This window comes from Excalfactoria chinensis, chromosome 1 (assembly GCF_039878825.1).
Source record: "Excalfactoria chinensis isolate bCotChi1 chromosome 1, bCotChi1.hap2, whole genome shotgun sequence".
Classification (NCBI taxonomy): domain Eukaryota; kingdom Metazoa; phylum Chordata; class Aves; order Galliformes; family Phasianidae; genus Excalfactoria; species Excalfactoria chinensis.
The window spans coordinates 81,306,967-81,324,729 of record NC_092825.1 but is presented as its reverse complement, the minus strand read 5'-3'; the positions used below and the strand labels follow the sequence as shown (position 1 = coordinate 81,324,729).

Here is a 17,763-nt window from a genome sequence, read left to right as displayed (position 1 = left end):
GTTGCCAGAGAGTTCCACAGAGATGAGATCCTACAAGGAGGTGCATGCCATGAGAGTGCTACTTGCAGAGATGCCTGCAGAGATCCCTTCCTCCCACATGGGGATGAGTCCTCTAGCCAGATTATTGCCCTTGCAACACTCAGCCTGAAGGCCCTGCCTTACCACAGGATATACAGGATCAATCAACAAGCCCTTTCACATGAGATCTCAGAAGCACCCAGACCATAACTCTCATCCTCTTTAAAATATTTTCCTTTCATTTCACAAGCAGGTATTTGAAAAGCTTCAGGAAAACAAAATATGTTCAACAGAGGTTTTAAAAATGCCTTGTGAAAACATCATTTTCAGTGGCAAAAAAAATTACTACTATGAGAAATGTACCATCTAATCAGAGAGCAAATGTGTCCTATCACGTTTTCTAGTTAGAAATCAAGATAAATTTTCAGCTTTCTCTGTTTTTCTTTGATGTATGCATTATATTGCTCACTGGGAAAGACAATGCAAACATTATCTATAAAAGATGTAATGTTGTCAGGCCATTCACTTGACCCTATGCATTAACAGCCATGCTGCAATTTCACTTTGATTTCATCTTACCACTAAAGTGTTTCCACAGGATTCCAAAGTACTCAGATTGATGATGAAAATGACCACTGCTGGAAAGGTGTTGTTATTGATGAACCCCCTGCAGTGAGCATCCCCATGCTTCCCATTCAGTGCCAGATCTGTTTCAGAATAACCAGAGAAAAGAACTGTGCAAAAATTTATCTTCATAGTAATGGTCTGTACTCCACAAAAAACATTGATATCTCGTTCAGCTGCAAGGAAAAAGAAATAGTAAAAGATATTGTAAAATAATAATAATAATAAATTGTATTTAAACTAAACAGCATATAATTATTGCAGCAATTGGTCTGGTGTTATAAAGTCCTATCAAATAAATTTTTAGACCTCAATCACAGCAAAATAATGGAATATAAAGAACAGAAGTGCATTGTTCTGAAAAACAAGTATGTCTGAATCTACAGCTTTTCTAAAGAAAAATAAAGATTAATACAGTAAATGTAGTCCACCGTGCAACAAGCCATCTCCAGCAAGTCATTCAGTAGCACATTCATTAGATGAAGCACTGCAAAGGATTGGAAATGTGGTTAAATATCTGGAGTTTGATTAAGCAGCCCTCTTCCAAAACAGTAAATTCCCAGCAATATTGAGAAAACTTGGGAGGGAAGCTCTGCCCCTCAGCCCACTCCAGAAGGCAGCTGGCATGGAAGTGGGATACATTTGAGGCTGTCTGGAGTCCACTATGTACCAAACCACAGTCTCAGGCTGTGCAGCAGACAATGAATAAAACCACAGAGTGTTGTGCAATCTTTCATTCTGTACATTATTACAATACAAAAGAACATAGATTGCCTAAAACATGGCAATTGTTATAACTAATCAGGTTTTGAATGGCAATAAAATGCTGATGAGTTGGTGGATGAATTAGATAATAGTAGTAGTCTTTCCAACCTTAATGATTCTATAAAGGTCCTTCTTGGATGAATGTATATTTATTTAATTTGAATATACTGAGGACTTTTAGGCTTTTGAATAGCAAAGAATCAGATGAGATTATAGGGAAAAGGGACAGAGTCTTTGGGTGGAGAGCTAGTGATTACATAACTTCTCTACAAGCTCTTCTTGCCTTTAAACAAAGGGGGGCATTTTGTTTGGGTTTCTTTTTTTTCCCTCTAAGTGCTCTGCAAAAGGTGTACTGCATCACGTTAAACACAGTCATTACTCGTTTATAGAACTACGCATTTATTACACTCGCTTAAACATTAGGGGCTATTAAAAATTGCAGAACAACTTCAGTCAATACTATGCCATTAAGCCTTCTGAAATGAATTGTTTCACTGAGCTGACAAAACAGAGAGGAAATGAAATCTCCATTATAATGAACTAGCTCTTCCCCCATGGTACAGGAGCACAAACAGTTTAATTTAGACTGCTTTAATGGTGGCTTTAAAGCCAAAACAATCAAGTGCAGAAAATAACAGGCTAAACTCTGACCTGGACTAATGTGGTGATAAACGCTACTCGCTGAGTGTAAATTTGGGCAGAAAGGTACTGGAGGCAAAACATAAGTAGAATTGATGTGGTGTGATGTTCTCCTGGTTTCAACATGTGCGTATTTTCACTAACATAATGTACAAAGATCAAGAAGCATGTCTTGGTATTCACTGCTAGAGGACTGTTATAATTCAGTTAATGGGTATACTAAGGTAGAGGGGACAATACAAAAAACATAAATAGCAAAGGATATGCTTCTACACTTATTCAGAGCAATTCACTGATTGTAATAAATTGCAGGATATAATATAAAATAGCTCACTTAATTTTATAACTCACTTCAAGCCTTTTAAAAAGCAGGGTGTTATTTTTCCTGTTATGGTACCTTTATAACTTGCAAAATTCTCATTTGACACTAATGGAAATGGGACCATACGGTACAATAGCCACTTTTGCACTATAAAGGAGGATAAGCTGCTTTCCTAAACTGAACCTTTTTGCTAACTGCTTTTCGAGAGCATGTTGTTATTAAATCTGTCCATTCCGCAATTCAAAAAACACAGCATTTGTTTAGAAAGCAATTCTGAAACTAAATACAAACAGATCTAATGCCCCTTTAAATGCTAAACATCTAGCAAATTTTTTTGTGAATTTAGAAAGTTAAATATTACTCCTACATATGTATGTTTAGACAAAAACAGTTGCATTCCTGTGGTTAAACCTTCTGGTTTTCTAACAAAGATAGTTGTGATGGCTTGGAGGTAAGGTCACCCAGCTGAGACTTGTTGGGGACTTCAATATAATGGCCTCTATCACTGTTGCATACAGCCAAAGAACTTGGTCTGTGACTCAGACCACACCAGCTTGCCATAGGCAGGAGTACTCACAAGAAGGACTGTCATATGCAAAACAGCAGATAACCTGACTCAAGGATGGACTCATGGCAGCACAGGCCAAATGTTGACAGCTCCAGTGCCCACTTCTGCCTGGTGCTCATCCGTACACCGCCAAGACTTGCAATGGAGCTGACAGTAAAAACGTGCAAGGACATTTATAGCCTCAAACCAGCTTTTTTGCAGAAGCCTCTTCTATGATTAAGTCACTGCTTCAGTGGTGAATTAAAATGCACAGAGAATGTGAAATAGCAGCAGCACATTCTGGAGATGAACTAGTTTTACAAAGTTTCAGTATGTTCTGTCAGCAAGAGCCCTGAATCAAAATTGTGCGTTTCCATCTGAAGACAGCTGCACTAACATGGCTGTACGCTCCAAAAGCCTTCTAACAGCAATGCTCCACTATAATGCAGACCTTAAGCTTTTTTATTCGGGCAGCATTCTGAAGGACAGCAGGATTTGACCTTGTTCCATACGCAAGCATACATCTGCCTTTCAGTACAAAAAGTCACTGAATTTTTGATCGACCAAGTGTGTTTTTGTCTACAGCCCTGCTGATTATTGCATGCTCACTCTGTAAAACAAACCTGCAAACTGCAGGGAAAAAAAAGTCCTGTCTGATTATTTATCACCCTGTTTATGCAGCACCATCCCTATGCAGAAGTCATCTAAGCAGTGAACGATAAAAGCACAAACAAATGAAAAATGGATGAGCTCTGAGGGTCTTTAGGAAGGCTTAATTTCTCATCTTTGCTGAAGACAAGCTTCCTAAACTTCTGTTCCTCTCAGCATTAAATAAAAGAGCAAACAACTTCAAAAAATAAATCAATGGCTTCTGAGGTATCTGCACACCACAGACCTCGGCTAGAAAGTCCACTGTCACCTCTTGTTTGGGATTTCAACTGACAAAAACAAACGCCTCTTACATGGAACAAATAAGGAATGGGGAAGAAAATCCTACCCACAACCGAGCTCTGCAAGGCAGTATCTCAGCCTCAAAAGGCTCTTGTTAGACATGTTCTTCTTTCTGACCCCTTATTCTCTCCTTACACTTGAATGCTGAAGGCTGTCAGGTCTGCACTCCCAGAGCTGCAGCCTGAGCCAAACACCAGGGTAGGAAGAACAGGGAAAAGTGAGCCCCTCACTCCCTGCACAGGCTACAGCACTTCTTCTGGGGTACTTGAACCCACCAAACAGTGCTCTGGGTGAGGGGGGGGAGGGTTATTGAAACCCACCAGCCTCAGTGCATCATTTAGCAGTCCCTCTTTCACAAAATACCTGTCATATTTTGGGACAAAAGCATTTTGGTTTTTCATCTCTAGCTCAAATACAAGGCTATCATAAGCAGAATTATTCTTCTTTCTTAGCTCTCAAAATCAACACTAAGACCATTGATTGAATTTCAGCCTTTGAGTTTCTATTGCTTGAGGTCACAAACAGGAACGAGCAGGGCTCAGCTCTCACCTGCTATGGGCAGTGTGGCATGATTAGAATTTACTTTAAAAAATAATAATGTTTGCTTGTAACCTAAACAAATGTGCCTGAGTTTCTGGGATTCAGCTCGTATGGCATCTGATATAGACATTATTATGAGACAAAACTGTAAGAAATTCCTAAATACCCACAGTAAGAGCTGGATTCATTTTGTGGGTATCACACAGCAAATATAAAACCATGGTACAAGGTTAGTGCAAAAGGTGACCAGAGAAGCTTTTACAAAGCACAGAAAGAAGAATCTAAGCTTCCCTCTAGTGGCTGCAATCCTCTTAAGAACTATGAAATGGGGAAAAAAAAAAAAAAAAAAGCATGGAAAATGATGAAAGGTAAATCTGAGATAGGTGAGTACAATTAACCCACATTTTTTAGTCAAGCCTGTAAAACTCTAAGAATAGAAAAATAGAAGTAGTTTGTGAAAAACTCAGCTTAATGGTGATTTTTACCAGGGATGAACAAAATACTGCATCCTTTTTGCATGTTCTATATTTCTCTAATTTTCATATTCACATCAAACAAGGGAGAAAAGAGTCAAAAACATCGGTGGTCTTTTATATCAGCGAAGCAGCCAACAGTGTGATAGTAATAGGAAACAATGAAAACGGATAATTTAATCAAAGTGTCCTTTCCTGAAAATAATCATAACTATTATTATTTAGAAGAGAAAAAGAAAACAAAAAAAAAAAAAAAAAGAAAGGTATTACAGCATAATATTGAGACTTCATCATTTACTGTTTGTTTGATTCCATCACTACCTCAGAAGCATAAGACGTGAATCGGTCAGAGTCAGCCCTGCATTACTATTACTCTGACCAAAAACCAACGGAGGCAGGAAGGATGTAACAAACTAACAACATTCTTTAGCTGAGTAAATCCTGATCTCTCTCTCTATATATAGATATCTGATATATATCTATATAGATATCTGATATATATCTATAACAGATATATATATACATATATATCTGTTTCTCGGTGCATTAACAGTTTTGGACATCTGATGTCCCTAGAAAAACTTATTTCCTGCTTTCTTGAGGCATGAATATAGAACATCTTTAGATGCATCGCACTGCTTCACCTGCCTCCAGGCAAGAGCTTAATGGTGAAGTGAGGCACAGAATTTTGCCATCAACTTCATTTTTGTTCAAAAATACATATCTATTTCTGTATTTCATTAAAGGGACATAATTATCTCACTGAGATAAAACTTGAAAGAAAACCCAGTTAGAAGTCTCAGACTCTTAAACCTGTAGAGAGCATTTCAAATAACATGACTTCTGGTGAATTTCTTAAACAGGACAGAGCTCTGGCTAAAGCAGGTCAAACCCCACTGATGTGAAGGTAGTTGTATTCATTAATACTAGGCTGGATTTGACCCAGTGTGCAATTAAGAAGAGTGTAAAGTGTAACATTATGGGAGTTTCATTGTCATGCAGGTAGTTAATATTCACTTAATGTGAAGCCCTACCCCTAGGCTCCCGACAGATTTAAAGCTCTGTATTTAAAAATAAGCGCTGCTTTGAACCAAGACAATAAAGAAGCCATTTAGAAAAAAAAAAAAAGTCTATTAAACACTTACCAGGAAACCTGCTATGGAGGTTAGCATCACAGTTGTAGCCGTTGAACTGAGCAGTCACCGAAAGCACTTTAATAGTCAGCAGGAGCAGTAACCATACCTGTTCCATTGCAAAACCTAGCAAAACATTAGGTGGTTATTACACACATCTGCTCATTGTGTTGAAGATGCTTACTGCAGACATTTTACCACTCGGGAGGTGATGGCCTCCAGCAAAGGAATCATGGATAAAGCTCACAACCGTATGAAAAAGAGGCCAGGGGCAGCTGGGCCCATTTCTCTGTTTCTGAGCTTTTAATCACAACTTGCAGCAGAGAAATGCTCATGGATGGTATATAAAAGAAAGAAAAGGGGAAAAACATCCCCTAAAATTTATTGATAGATTATGAGAGTGCTCATGCAATTGAACATTGTCAACTTTTTTTGAAATCTCAGTGTAAAAGTCCATTGAGAAAGATGAATTAAGCAGAACAATGTTTTATTTCAGCCATGTCCTTGAAAACTGTACAGATAAATGTCTTTTTGAGCAATTCTCAGGCTCAAGGTCCTGGAATAAAAATCAGTCCATATCTAATTGCCAAAAATCTGTTCTTTGAAGCATGCATGCAATTGTACTGAGCTCAGGTAAGGAGTTGGCATAGAAATTACATCTGCTTGAATCATGCCTGGCAACCACTCTAGAAGGTCAGAACACATAAATTTTTCATGTCTTGAATAATTATTCTTCCCAGGAGGAATTCTCCAAGATGTCATATTTATGATATTTAGCACGATCAATAAACATCTGATTCACATACTTATCAGAAAGATCTCAGAATACCAGGGATTTTGTCCATGAATCTAAGCTTTGCTTTTAATTATTGTATGAACAGAAAAATCTCTGCTAATCTGAAGCAGTACTGTCTTTCCACAAAGGAACTGGGCAGTTCTGAGAGATTTAGGAGGTTAGTTACCTCTAACACAACAGCAAGAGATGCTGATCATCACAATTCTGTAAGAGGAGAAGGAACATTCACAGACACAGCACACCTCCATGCAGCCTTGGAAGAAGCCAGCAACAGCACATGGGGAGAACATCTGGGACAAACTCACACTTTTTTGTCTGGATCATTCATGACTGTATAGGAGTCTGAGGTTTAAAGCCTCGTGTTGAAATTACAGAGAAGCCAGCTAGAACACAGCACTGAGCCATGCACTACTGCAGAAACCAAAGTACTGTCCCAGTGTCAGATAACTAAGTCTGACTTCCATTTCCTAACTACTACAATATTTTTTGCTACCAAAATATATATATATATATTTGAAAAGAATTTAATTAAAATTCACACTGACAAAGCTGTAACTATTATTTTAGACAAAAAGCAGACCGTCAGGTAAATTCTAAAATGTTAATTATTAAACTTAACTTTTGTTGCTGTGCTTCAGTGGAAGGAGAGATGATTGCTAAAAGATGAAAACTGAATTAAGACATTAAGTATTTATAGCATTAGTTCTCTAGCTGTGTTCAGAGCAAGTTAAATTTTAACACAACCAATAATGTTCTTCTTGCTCTCCAACTACTGACTCATCTGCATATGGATTTGCATGCAGATCCGCAGCACCAGTGGGGATGATTCCTGTTGATCTCAGTTAAACAAGTTAGTAATGTGTGTTATTTTTTTTATTTCTTGCAAGAGAATTGCAGGGCTAGAAAATACCCTGAGAGGCCAACTTCACCTATCCATTTACCATCATAAGGACCGTGGCAACCATTCCTTGCTCTTCTAGCAGCTTCTCACTAAAAAATCCTAAAACCTCAGCCAGTCAAATGTACAAGTCATCCAAACCAAAAGATTTGTACCATAGAATGGCTTGGGTTGGAAGAGACCCCAAGGATCAACAAGTTCCAACCACCAACCATACAGACACTGCTTAACATTTCATCCAATTATTTTATCAAAATGACACTTGTCTCTATATGCCTATAAAATGAAATATTCATGTAGAAAAAAAGGAAGGTAAAACTCAAGCCTCAGGAATAGGGTGATTTATAACCCATAAATCAGTGTGTTCATAAGAAAGATAGTAAAGATACACATCTGCTTTTCCCCTCTGCTCTTTAATATGGAATGGAGCTCTTTGGGCCATTTTTGAAGATTACAGCACTTTGTGCTTTAAAAAACAAATAAACAAACAAAAACCCCACACATTTATGTGCAGAGACAAATATATTTGTCTATTAGAAGACATCTTCATGATTCCAAAGACACTGCACAAAAAAATGTGTTCCTTCACTCCAGGTTCCATCAATGAAACTAAAGTACTCTTGTTTTCTTCAACCCTCATTCTCCATTTTCTTTGCAGAGCATCTTTGAGGATCTCTTGATGTTTACGTGATTTACTATGTTTGTTTGTGACAGTCAGTGTAGTGTTTGGACTCACTGACATGCCCAAATCAAGGGGAAAAAAAAAAGACTTGCAAAGTCATGTAAATAATTTCACTTAGTTTCTGCTCCAATACCAAAGGATATCTTTCAAATGAGGTTTAGTATTTTCTATTTATCAAGTGAACAGTTTTTTCCATTGATTTGGAGGCAGAGGTAAGCTCTGTGTACAGGACTTCCGTGTATATAAAAACAAGTTCACATGGCAACTATCTCAAGCATTCATAGTAGAGCAGATCTAAAGGATGAGTATAGGTAAAGAGACAGAGATTTGCGGACCTATCAAATGTGGTTAATTAATCATTTCAGACACTGTGCATCATTTAGATTTCTAAAACAACCAAGTCAGTGGAAAAACAGCTCAATATATTTGGGTTCCAATCTACCAGCAGGAAAGTAAATTTTGAGAATGACAGGGTATGAATTTCTGTGCAGCTGAATTTGTTGATATATCCAGCACCAAGTCCTATCCGCAGGTCTTCCTGTTCTGTGCTGCACATCATTGAAAAGTACAAAGAGGTAACAGTTGCAACATGCATCCCTCAGTTTAATTGCTATTATTCTACCAAGCCCTTCTCCCTGATTTCACAAATGTTGCCACGTCAGAAAACCCACACAAAATTTCAAAGTAAAGATGTTTGCAATTTAAATAAAAGCCATTCTGTATTCAGCTTAGAAATACTGCAGAACAGCAGTAACCTACCTACATTCTTTTTTTTCTTACCTGACAATCTAGTCGATTGTTCTCTCAACCTCTCATTTTTAGATAATCTTCAATGATTTTCCATTTTGAACAGCATTCACTACTGGTTCAGTCCTTCATTTTTATTTAAATTCACTTGTGAGCTAATTTTGACTTTTGATCTTAATTTTCATTTCAAATATTCATCCTATATTTTATAAGAACTGCTTATAATCTGATGCTTGTTCTTCATTTTCCATTTATGGAGTGGCAATGCTACAAAATAATACAGTGGTATTTATGTATCTTGACTGCTGCATAATAAAACTAGCAGAATAAATGTTCCATTTACAAGTGTTTTCATACAGATCTATTAACTGACTGAGGGCTCTGTAGCAACATACATTAGGTCTCTGCAAGTAATGGAATAGAAAAATGATTGCTTTTACTTAAAAATGTTTTGAAGTAATCGTGACATTTTTCAATGAATATTACTTCTTAGAGTAATTTCATGACAAAATAGTTCCTCGTCCTTTTGGTTCATGTCTGTCTCACTGTCTAACTTGCTTCTGCATCTGCACTGGAGTTGTGTGCTAACTGTATCTCCACCAGAGCTTCCAGAACTGCTTTCCTTCCAGACATACACCGGACTGTTTGCACTTAAAAGTAAAGTGACAAACAAATCCAGAAGAAGAATTCTCTGCACCCAGTTCTTCAGTTCCTACATCCCACCATAACAGATTATCCAGACCATGCTTTCTCTGTCATCACCTTCTTTACATCTTTGGCTCTTTCGATGCAGATAAAACAAGACTTGGATCTTTACAGTACCTGTTTCGAAGACAAGCTACCAAATGGTGCAACGCAATTTGGATTTTTTGCTTTTTATTTGTTTTTGTTTGTTTTCTTCTTAATGGATGGCAACAGAAATGCATGGATAGCAAGAGATGCAAGTAACTTTTTAGGGACGGACTTCATCTTTAATATTTCCATCCACTTATGAACAATCTTTATTGTCGAGACTGTGAAAAACAGTTTCTTTTCTTATGAATGCTTCAGACTTCAGATCCCAGTACCGTGCTATTTCTGACATCATGCAAAAGCTGCAAAGGTGAAAATATATGTACAGAGACACACACATACATAACACCTACATACACACAGAGAGATTGGTATCTTCTAATCAAAACAAAGCTGATGACAGTCATAAACCTGCAAAACAGATCGGATGTTCCCAAAATTATAGCATCTGAAGGTACTCAGCACAGGAATACAAGCATAATTACAACAACACATACAAGGAAATAATAAAACACTAGAAATCAGCTCATCTGTGAATGTAAAAAATGCACCTGATTTTTCTTTTCTTAACACAATGGGAAAATAATTTTATTTTAAATAGGCAAGCTAATTCTACTAACTATTCAGAACACAAATAGCAGGGGTGAACAGTGCAGGAAAGATCATGCACAAAATGTACAGGTGTACTTAGGCATATAGTTGCTTTCAGTGTCAATTATTTGGCCCCAGAAATGACTCGTGAACATTTTCTAGTCATACATTTACACTGTATTCTTGAGATTTAAAACAGAAATCCTGAATTGTCTCTATACTATATGATTTTTGTACTTAATATTGGGTCAAAGCTCAGAACACCAACTAAACCAAACAGGAACTGTCCTTGATGAAGAACAAATCATAGACGAAATGTCAAATGCCAAGATATTTGGTGAATCAATCAGGTGCTTAAAGTATCCAAAGAAAATGAGAATGGGAATAAATTTGGGAGGGACCTTTTTTTTTTAATAAAGAAAAATAAATCAGTTTTGGTGTTTTTTGTTTGTTTGTTTGTTTTTTCAGTCCTTCTACAACTTTTCTCACTTAGACTAATTATCTATCTATATATATGTATATATGTATACATATACATATCTATCTATCTATATATATATATATATACACACACACACATTATTATTTCTTTAAAGAGATAGATATGTTAATTTTCCACAAAAGTAATCCATGCCAAAATTACTAGAATTTAATCTGGAAGATGGTTGGTTCAGAAAGCCTTCAAATTTGGACCAGCATGCTACGATGGCAATGGAAATTCAAGACCATTAAGTATTAATGTAGAAGTAATACATAGCTTTCTTCTGAACTGAAGTGTAATAACCATTCTAAGCCCTGCTGAACACCAAGAGGCTGAAAATCTAGATCTGGTTCCTGAAGACACAGCTCAGTTTATCTTTTGTGAACCGTATGACTGTTAATGAGAATTAAACATGTATGTTGAGTAGATAATATTAAAGCCATGCAGTGCCCTTCAACCTATAAAGTCAGTACAATGCATACTAAGAGATCCACAATTGCCTTGGTACAACCACAGCTTCATCCTGTAGCCTTAGGTAGGCAAAACCCTAGCTGAGACTTTTTTATTCCTATTTTTTATTTTCCATTCTAAAGGCTAAGGGAATGTAGCCACTGTGCTATATATTAATAAAACAAAACCCTATATTTTAACAATTCAAAACATTCATAATAATAATAATATTTTAAATGCTGTAGTTCAGCGTAGAAATCTACTTGCATCCTTGGATGCACTGAGGTTTTTTTTTATGATTATTATTCTGTTCTGAAAAGAAATCGCTTATTTACAAAGTAAAAAGAGAAACGGTGATCAAATGAATAGTACAACTATATTAAATATTTCCAAGGAATTTATATAGAATAGCATAATGTCTTCCAAGGAGAAAACAGACTAGAAGTGAAACAGTAATTAAAGCACTTTAAAAAGCTATTTCTGAACAAGTCACAGATCCTGATAGTCTTGATCTGTTTAAACTCTCCACTTGAGATAGTTAAAATCATGATGCAAGCAGTTTACCCGTTATCCAGTGCTAAACAACTGTACAACAGTTATTTTAGTTGCTTGCTCTATCCATGAGTGAAATACTAATATTCTTCAAAAGGGCTACCTTTCCTCCATGCCACTCTATATTATTTATACTGTACTTACACTTAGTGATCAGTTCAATTTTGTTTAGGTATTGCCAGCATATTTGCTTTTTTTTCCTCCCGCAGAAATGACCTCAATAAGCAATTCAGATCTTGCTGTCTTTCCACAGAAAACATCACTAAAACCCTTCCAGATGTTTCTATTAACACCCTAAGGCTTTTGAGAATGCTATAGTTTTCCAAATCATAGCTATTATTCATATAAATAAAGTAATGAAACATTATATAACAGATAGAGAAGCCAATAAAAATAATTCAAATTTCTCTTTGAAATGTTTGATTCACAGATGCCTCAATAAAATGTGAGGACATAAATCAGCTTAAAGTTTCAGATACAAAAAATACAAAAGCAAAAAGCAAAAGAAATAAAACCAAGTCAACTTCATCTCTCAAGTCACAAAAGAAAGACAGTTTTCTGTGCTGTCCTTCCAACCTGCGGGAATTACCATGGTTTCCCATGGGCTATGAATTGTGCAAAACTGGCACGGAGCTCAGATTTTAGAGGAAAACAGGACTGAAATGATCTACTGTCAAAGCTTTGGACTAGAATTGAAGAGTTTTGGAAAAATTCTTCTTGGATTTCATATTATCTAATACAGAACCAAAAAAATAAATAAATAAAATTGGGTCAGACTAACAAAAGAAGTAAATTCAGGATAGAATTTGGAGACTACTGTAGTGATCTGAAAAGATCATTTTACTCCAAGTCTGGAAATCCTTGACAAAGCAAGACCTCCTTTTCATTATTAAAACAAATAATTTGATGTTTTGCTCTGTATTTCATTAATCTCGTGGTACAACTTAGATTCTTCATGCAGCTTTGGCAGATTCAACACAAAAAGCCGAAAATTTAAACCAACTGAAACCAGACTTCCTACTCTAGTCATGGCATATCTGACTTGCATCATAAAGTGAAAATCATTTTAAATTTCTCACTTTGGCCATAGAAGATTATTAAAAAAAACAAAAAACCCTATAGTTAACAGTTAAAACTAATTACAAAACAAGTTTAATTGCATAACCACCAGCACCCATCTATGGACTGGCTACAACATGCAGAAGTATCTGCAGTGAACACAATGACAACAGAATTTTGAGCCTTTGGCTAACTACACTGACTACGTAGATAAATTGTTTGGTTTTGCTCTCTTGCACCTGTTCCACATTGTGTTGCACTATCAGTTTTAGCAGAGATACTGCAATCTGAAAAACGGTAGGAGACTAAAGTCCAGGATCATCTTAGACAAACACAAGCAACGGTTGTGCAGTCCTCTGTATGGGCAAACAGGGACCATCCATAAAGCCTGGAATGAATAGGTTGTTTCTAGGTTTAAAGATATTCAGCACAAGCACATTCAGTCTACTGATTTCTTTTTCACATCACTGATCATTATGAGGATTCCATCAGCAAGCAAATTTACAGAGACTATCAAATCATCTGATATAGGCCACTAAAGAGTCGTCACATGGTAATGGCCTTCAGTTGCCTCTAACTATGGTCTGGATTCAAAAACACCAATACAGCGATGAGGCACTTCTAATCCTATTGCATGCCCCTAGAGCCTTGCAGTCACGTGGGCAGATAAAGATCTAAATGAGTATCATTCTCCTTAATTACTCTTTTTACGCTTTTGAAGAGAGCAATATAAATATAAATCTTCAGTAAATAATGCTCGATGTCACTAGCAAGTAGATTATAGTGCAGCCATCTGTTTGCAGTTTGAAAAGTTACCATTAAAATAAGACTTTGCTGACAAAAAGCACCAACAGCTTATGTTATCAGATTGACTTCAATTTCCTGACTTTTAGGAATAGAAATTAAGCAGTAAAGTTGTAGAATGCCACTGTAGAATGGTACAATCTTATCTAATCCTTACAAGTCAAACAAATATGGGGTAAATAATGCTGCTAATATCTTGGTCTAAACAAGTATAAAAACCCACAGGCTTCATAAATATGTGAAATTGGAGGGTGCTCACACAGTTCCAAGGATAACATTTAAACAGAACGAGAGAAGCTATTTTATTTTACTATGAAATAAAAAAAGGCTTGCTTATGAATATTTCTTTTACCATGTTTCAAGTCCCTCTTATAGCCATTTTGGACTTATTACACAGTCTGAAGTAATTTTTAAGCCAGCCACTAAAACAAGCCTGAGGGATACTGCTGAAGACCAAGCTAAAAGAAAGCATAACATCACGCACTGATAAAAAACATTCTTTGATCAAAAGAACACAAGTAGGTTGAACAGTCCCTTTTGCTGCTGCACTAGGAACATGCTAAAATTTCCTCTCACAGTGAACACAGCAATTAAAATAACTATGTCAATTTGGACCGTATCGGTTCATCAACTTAACTAAAGACTTGATCTCAAATCCCTACTACCTTCACTCATGAATATACTGTGATTGTTAATACTTTAAAAAATAATAATAATAATGAAAGGTAGTGCAATTATCACATCCAGCCAGCTTTGTTACTGCAGACAATGTCATTTCCAATCAGCAAACCCATGCCATTATATTGCAGAGGGAGACAGATAAGAAGTCTCGCTTATCAAAATTTTCTTCCATCAATGCAACAATTGTGGGAACAGGCAGACTGACACCACAAGTCGGATAACATTGTCTCCCTCAAGAAATATATTGTTTTCCTCCTGAAAGCAAAGCGAATGGATTTGACATACATTGGTAACCTGAAACGTGTATAACCTTCCTCCCCTCATATTAACGATGGGGGTCTGGTCTGGGTACCTTTAGGTAAAAACTAAGTTGAGAAAAAACAAAAACAAAAACAAAACACCTCTTTTCCCAGTTGGATGATAATTTGCCTTCCTGTTTTCACTACCCATTCCCTACATAGTTCCCAACCAGCTCCCCCTCTGATTTTCCAGTGAGATTAAACTTGTCAAACAAGTGTTAAAATGATAACTTTTTTCTTTTTTAAATAACAAATAATGTGAAATTTTGCCATATTTTAGTAAGTTCTAGTTGGCTGACATAGTGGGCACTTACCCAAATCCCCTGTAGCTGTTGAGTCAGCTGTACTCCATCTATCCTGTGCTCCTGCATGTGATCAAGTGTTCAACTTCTCTGTCCTGCAAAACTTTTCAGAAAGCATTCTGAGCCTGCTGTGGGGGAAAAGAGACACTCATTATGAAAAATTCTTTTTAAAATAGGTCTGGATTTTAGATGGGAAAATTTGACAGGTCTCAGAATACTTTACAAGTCTGTTCATCGCCAGGCTGAAATCTGAGCAGGATCTTTATGGTGCCTTTTTACAATCCCCTGCTTTTTTTTTTTCGCAGCCTTTTGATCTACTTCTCTCCACTTGTACGAAGATCTCCAGAGGTCCAAGTGGGGCAAACAATCAATGTGAAGAAATTATTCTGTCATCAGCTTGTTGAGGAAAAACCTTGTCTGTTTAAAAAGAGGGGTGGGAGGAAGGAAACTGATGGAAGCACTGAGATAGGATCAGTAACTAAGCTGCATGGTTATCAATGCCCCGTTGTGTGTTGTGAGAAGTGTCTAGCTTTTTCAATTCTGGGCTAAATTCATAGTACCCACAAAACAAAAGCAAAAAGAGCGACATTTCACGCTGTGATGAAAATGTGATATGGGGGTGTCACTATGAATACAGGTGACAACAGAATGGTAATTATCAACAGGACATCAATGCACACAAAGCCAACTGCATACAAAGGCAAGATCAAGCTGCTAGAAACTGAACCTGCTTCGTAACATCTACTCCCTGATCCTTGGGCCTTAGAGGGGGCAGAAAGAGATGTTTCACTCCCTTTTGTTTCATTAGGCTTTTTCTCCCTCCTACCTCTTTCCACCATCTCCCTTTAGTTTTTGTGACAGCCATCTATGCCTCTAAGCTTTCATTATGCCTTTGGGCAGGTAAAACTGTAGTCCATAGGATTTGGCATCCCAGAGAAAGCTTTGAGGTGCCTGGATTTGTTGTGGCATAGTGTGAACAGTGAAATTCGGCCTTTGCCATGCCTTCACTTACACTAGCTGCTCATAGACATCAATGCTGCTAAGCACATCCACAGCAACCCTGGCCAGCCTGGATGAGTAGCGACCTGGTGGCCCAATATATGCTGACCTCCCCACCTCATAGGCCTGCTCTATCAGGTGAATGAAAAAGGAAAGCAGCAAAGCAGGTTTCCCCTTGAACAACAAGCTCCCTCATATATATAGACACATGTTCTGCACCCATGGGAGTGGTGGTCATCCCTGGCTGCTCCAGATCCAGGAAGAGACTAGTGCTGCTGTCCCATGCAGGCAAACAGAGCTTTTGCTGCTTCCAGCAGTTTTTCTCCAGAAAGAATCATTTATAATACACTCTGAAATCATCAGATGTCAAAAGGTTTTTTATGCCTAGTTTCTAGTCCTATTTTCAGACACATACCCTATAACATTAATGTTGGTTTGGCTGGGTGAAGGCTCAAGAAACTAAATCCAACCCTTCAACATAAATACTACAATACAGCATGAGCTAGGGTAGCCTTGGACTAATAAAAAGTTAAACAAAGAGAAATGAAGCAATGACAAAACTTTCACTTCATATTAAATGTTTAGACAGGTTTGATGCCTCAAATCACAAGACCACATTGAAGTATCTCAATATAAAATTGGTTTCACAAACAAGAGTGTTAAAGAATGGTCTTACCCTTGAGTAGGTTTCCAAAGCAGGAATCTCAGTTAAAGACACCTATAAAATCAAAAGTTATCCACTGCCTTATGGCCTTCAGATGAGTTTATTAAAAAACATCAAATCACATTAAGACATCGTGGGCAATTTCTCTCCATTTCCAGTGGCTGCAAGTACAAATTCTGCAAAGTTTGTACTGCTTCCTTCCACACAGACATGTACACATTCAAGTCCGTGCCCAACATCACAGCTGCCATCTCATCTTCCTCTTGCTGCAGACTTGTGTTTCATAGAATCATATAATCATTTGAATCAGAAGGGACCCTTAAAAGCCACCTAGTCCAACTTCCTCACAGCTAACAGGGACACCTACAGCTAGATCAGGTTGTTCAGAGCCCCATCCAGTCTGACCATGAGCATCACCAGGGATGGGGCATTCACCATCTGTCTGGGCATTTTGATCCAGAGCCTCACCACACTTATTGTAAAAAGCCTCTTCCTTATATCCAGTCTAACTGTTCACACTTCTAGTTTGAATGCACTAGACAGCAGGATAGGTCCTTGCAACTTTAGCTCACACCAAAAACCAGCCATTTCAGGAGCTATGCACACTGAGGAATTGTGGCTACACACTTTCAGATGTAATTCCTGCAGCTGAGCTGCAGGAGCAACTTAGCTGGCCCAAATACATGTCCACCTCCAAGCAGAAATAGGTTGAAAGCTGCCTTCATCCTGGCAGGTCATAAGTCTTCCAAGGTCTATCACCTTGGCAGTCCATCATTTTGCACTTCTAAAGTTATTGCTGACCTTAACTGAGAAGCATCTGGTGAGATGAAAGTACAGTTAGCTGCATTATCCCATCCCCAGACAGCTCACACAGTTTAGGATTACAGTAGCTTTAACCTCAATTTTTTCCATTAGAAAAGGTAAGAAGGAACACAGCTACAATGTGTTCAGACA

At 37.4% G+C, this 17,763-nt stretch overlaps 1 protein-coding gene across 3 annotated transcripts in view; it reads right to left on the bottom strand.

Moving 5' to 3' along the window:
• The window catches only part of ZPLD1 (zona pellucida like domain containing 1), a 111,184-nt gene that overhangs the window by 24,489 nt on the left and 68,932 nt on the right, over positions 1 to 17,763 (bottom strand). For 2 of the 3 annotated variants that reach the window (XM_072352259.1, XM_072352267.1), the window contains exons 2-4: positions 15,159 to 15,271; positions 6,025 to 6,138; positions 598 to 818 (exon numbers count right to left, since the gene is read on the bottom strand). In XM_072352259.1, the coding sequence (XP_072208360.1) occupies positions 598 to 818; positions 6,025 to 6,130 (327 nt within the window). In that variant the 5' untranslated portion in view covers positions 6,131 to 6,138; positions 15,159 to 15,271. Of the gene's footprint in view, positions 1 to 597; positions 819 to 6,024; positions 6,139 to 15,158; positions 15,275 to 17,763 lie in introns of all 3 variants that reach the window. The other variant, XM_072352252.1, reaches the window with a different exon arrangement.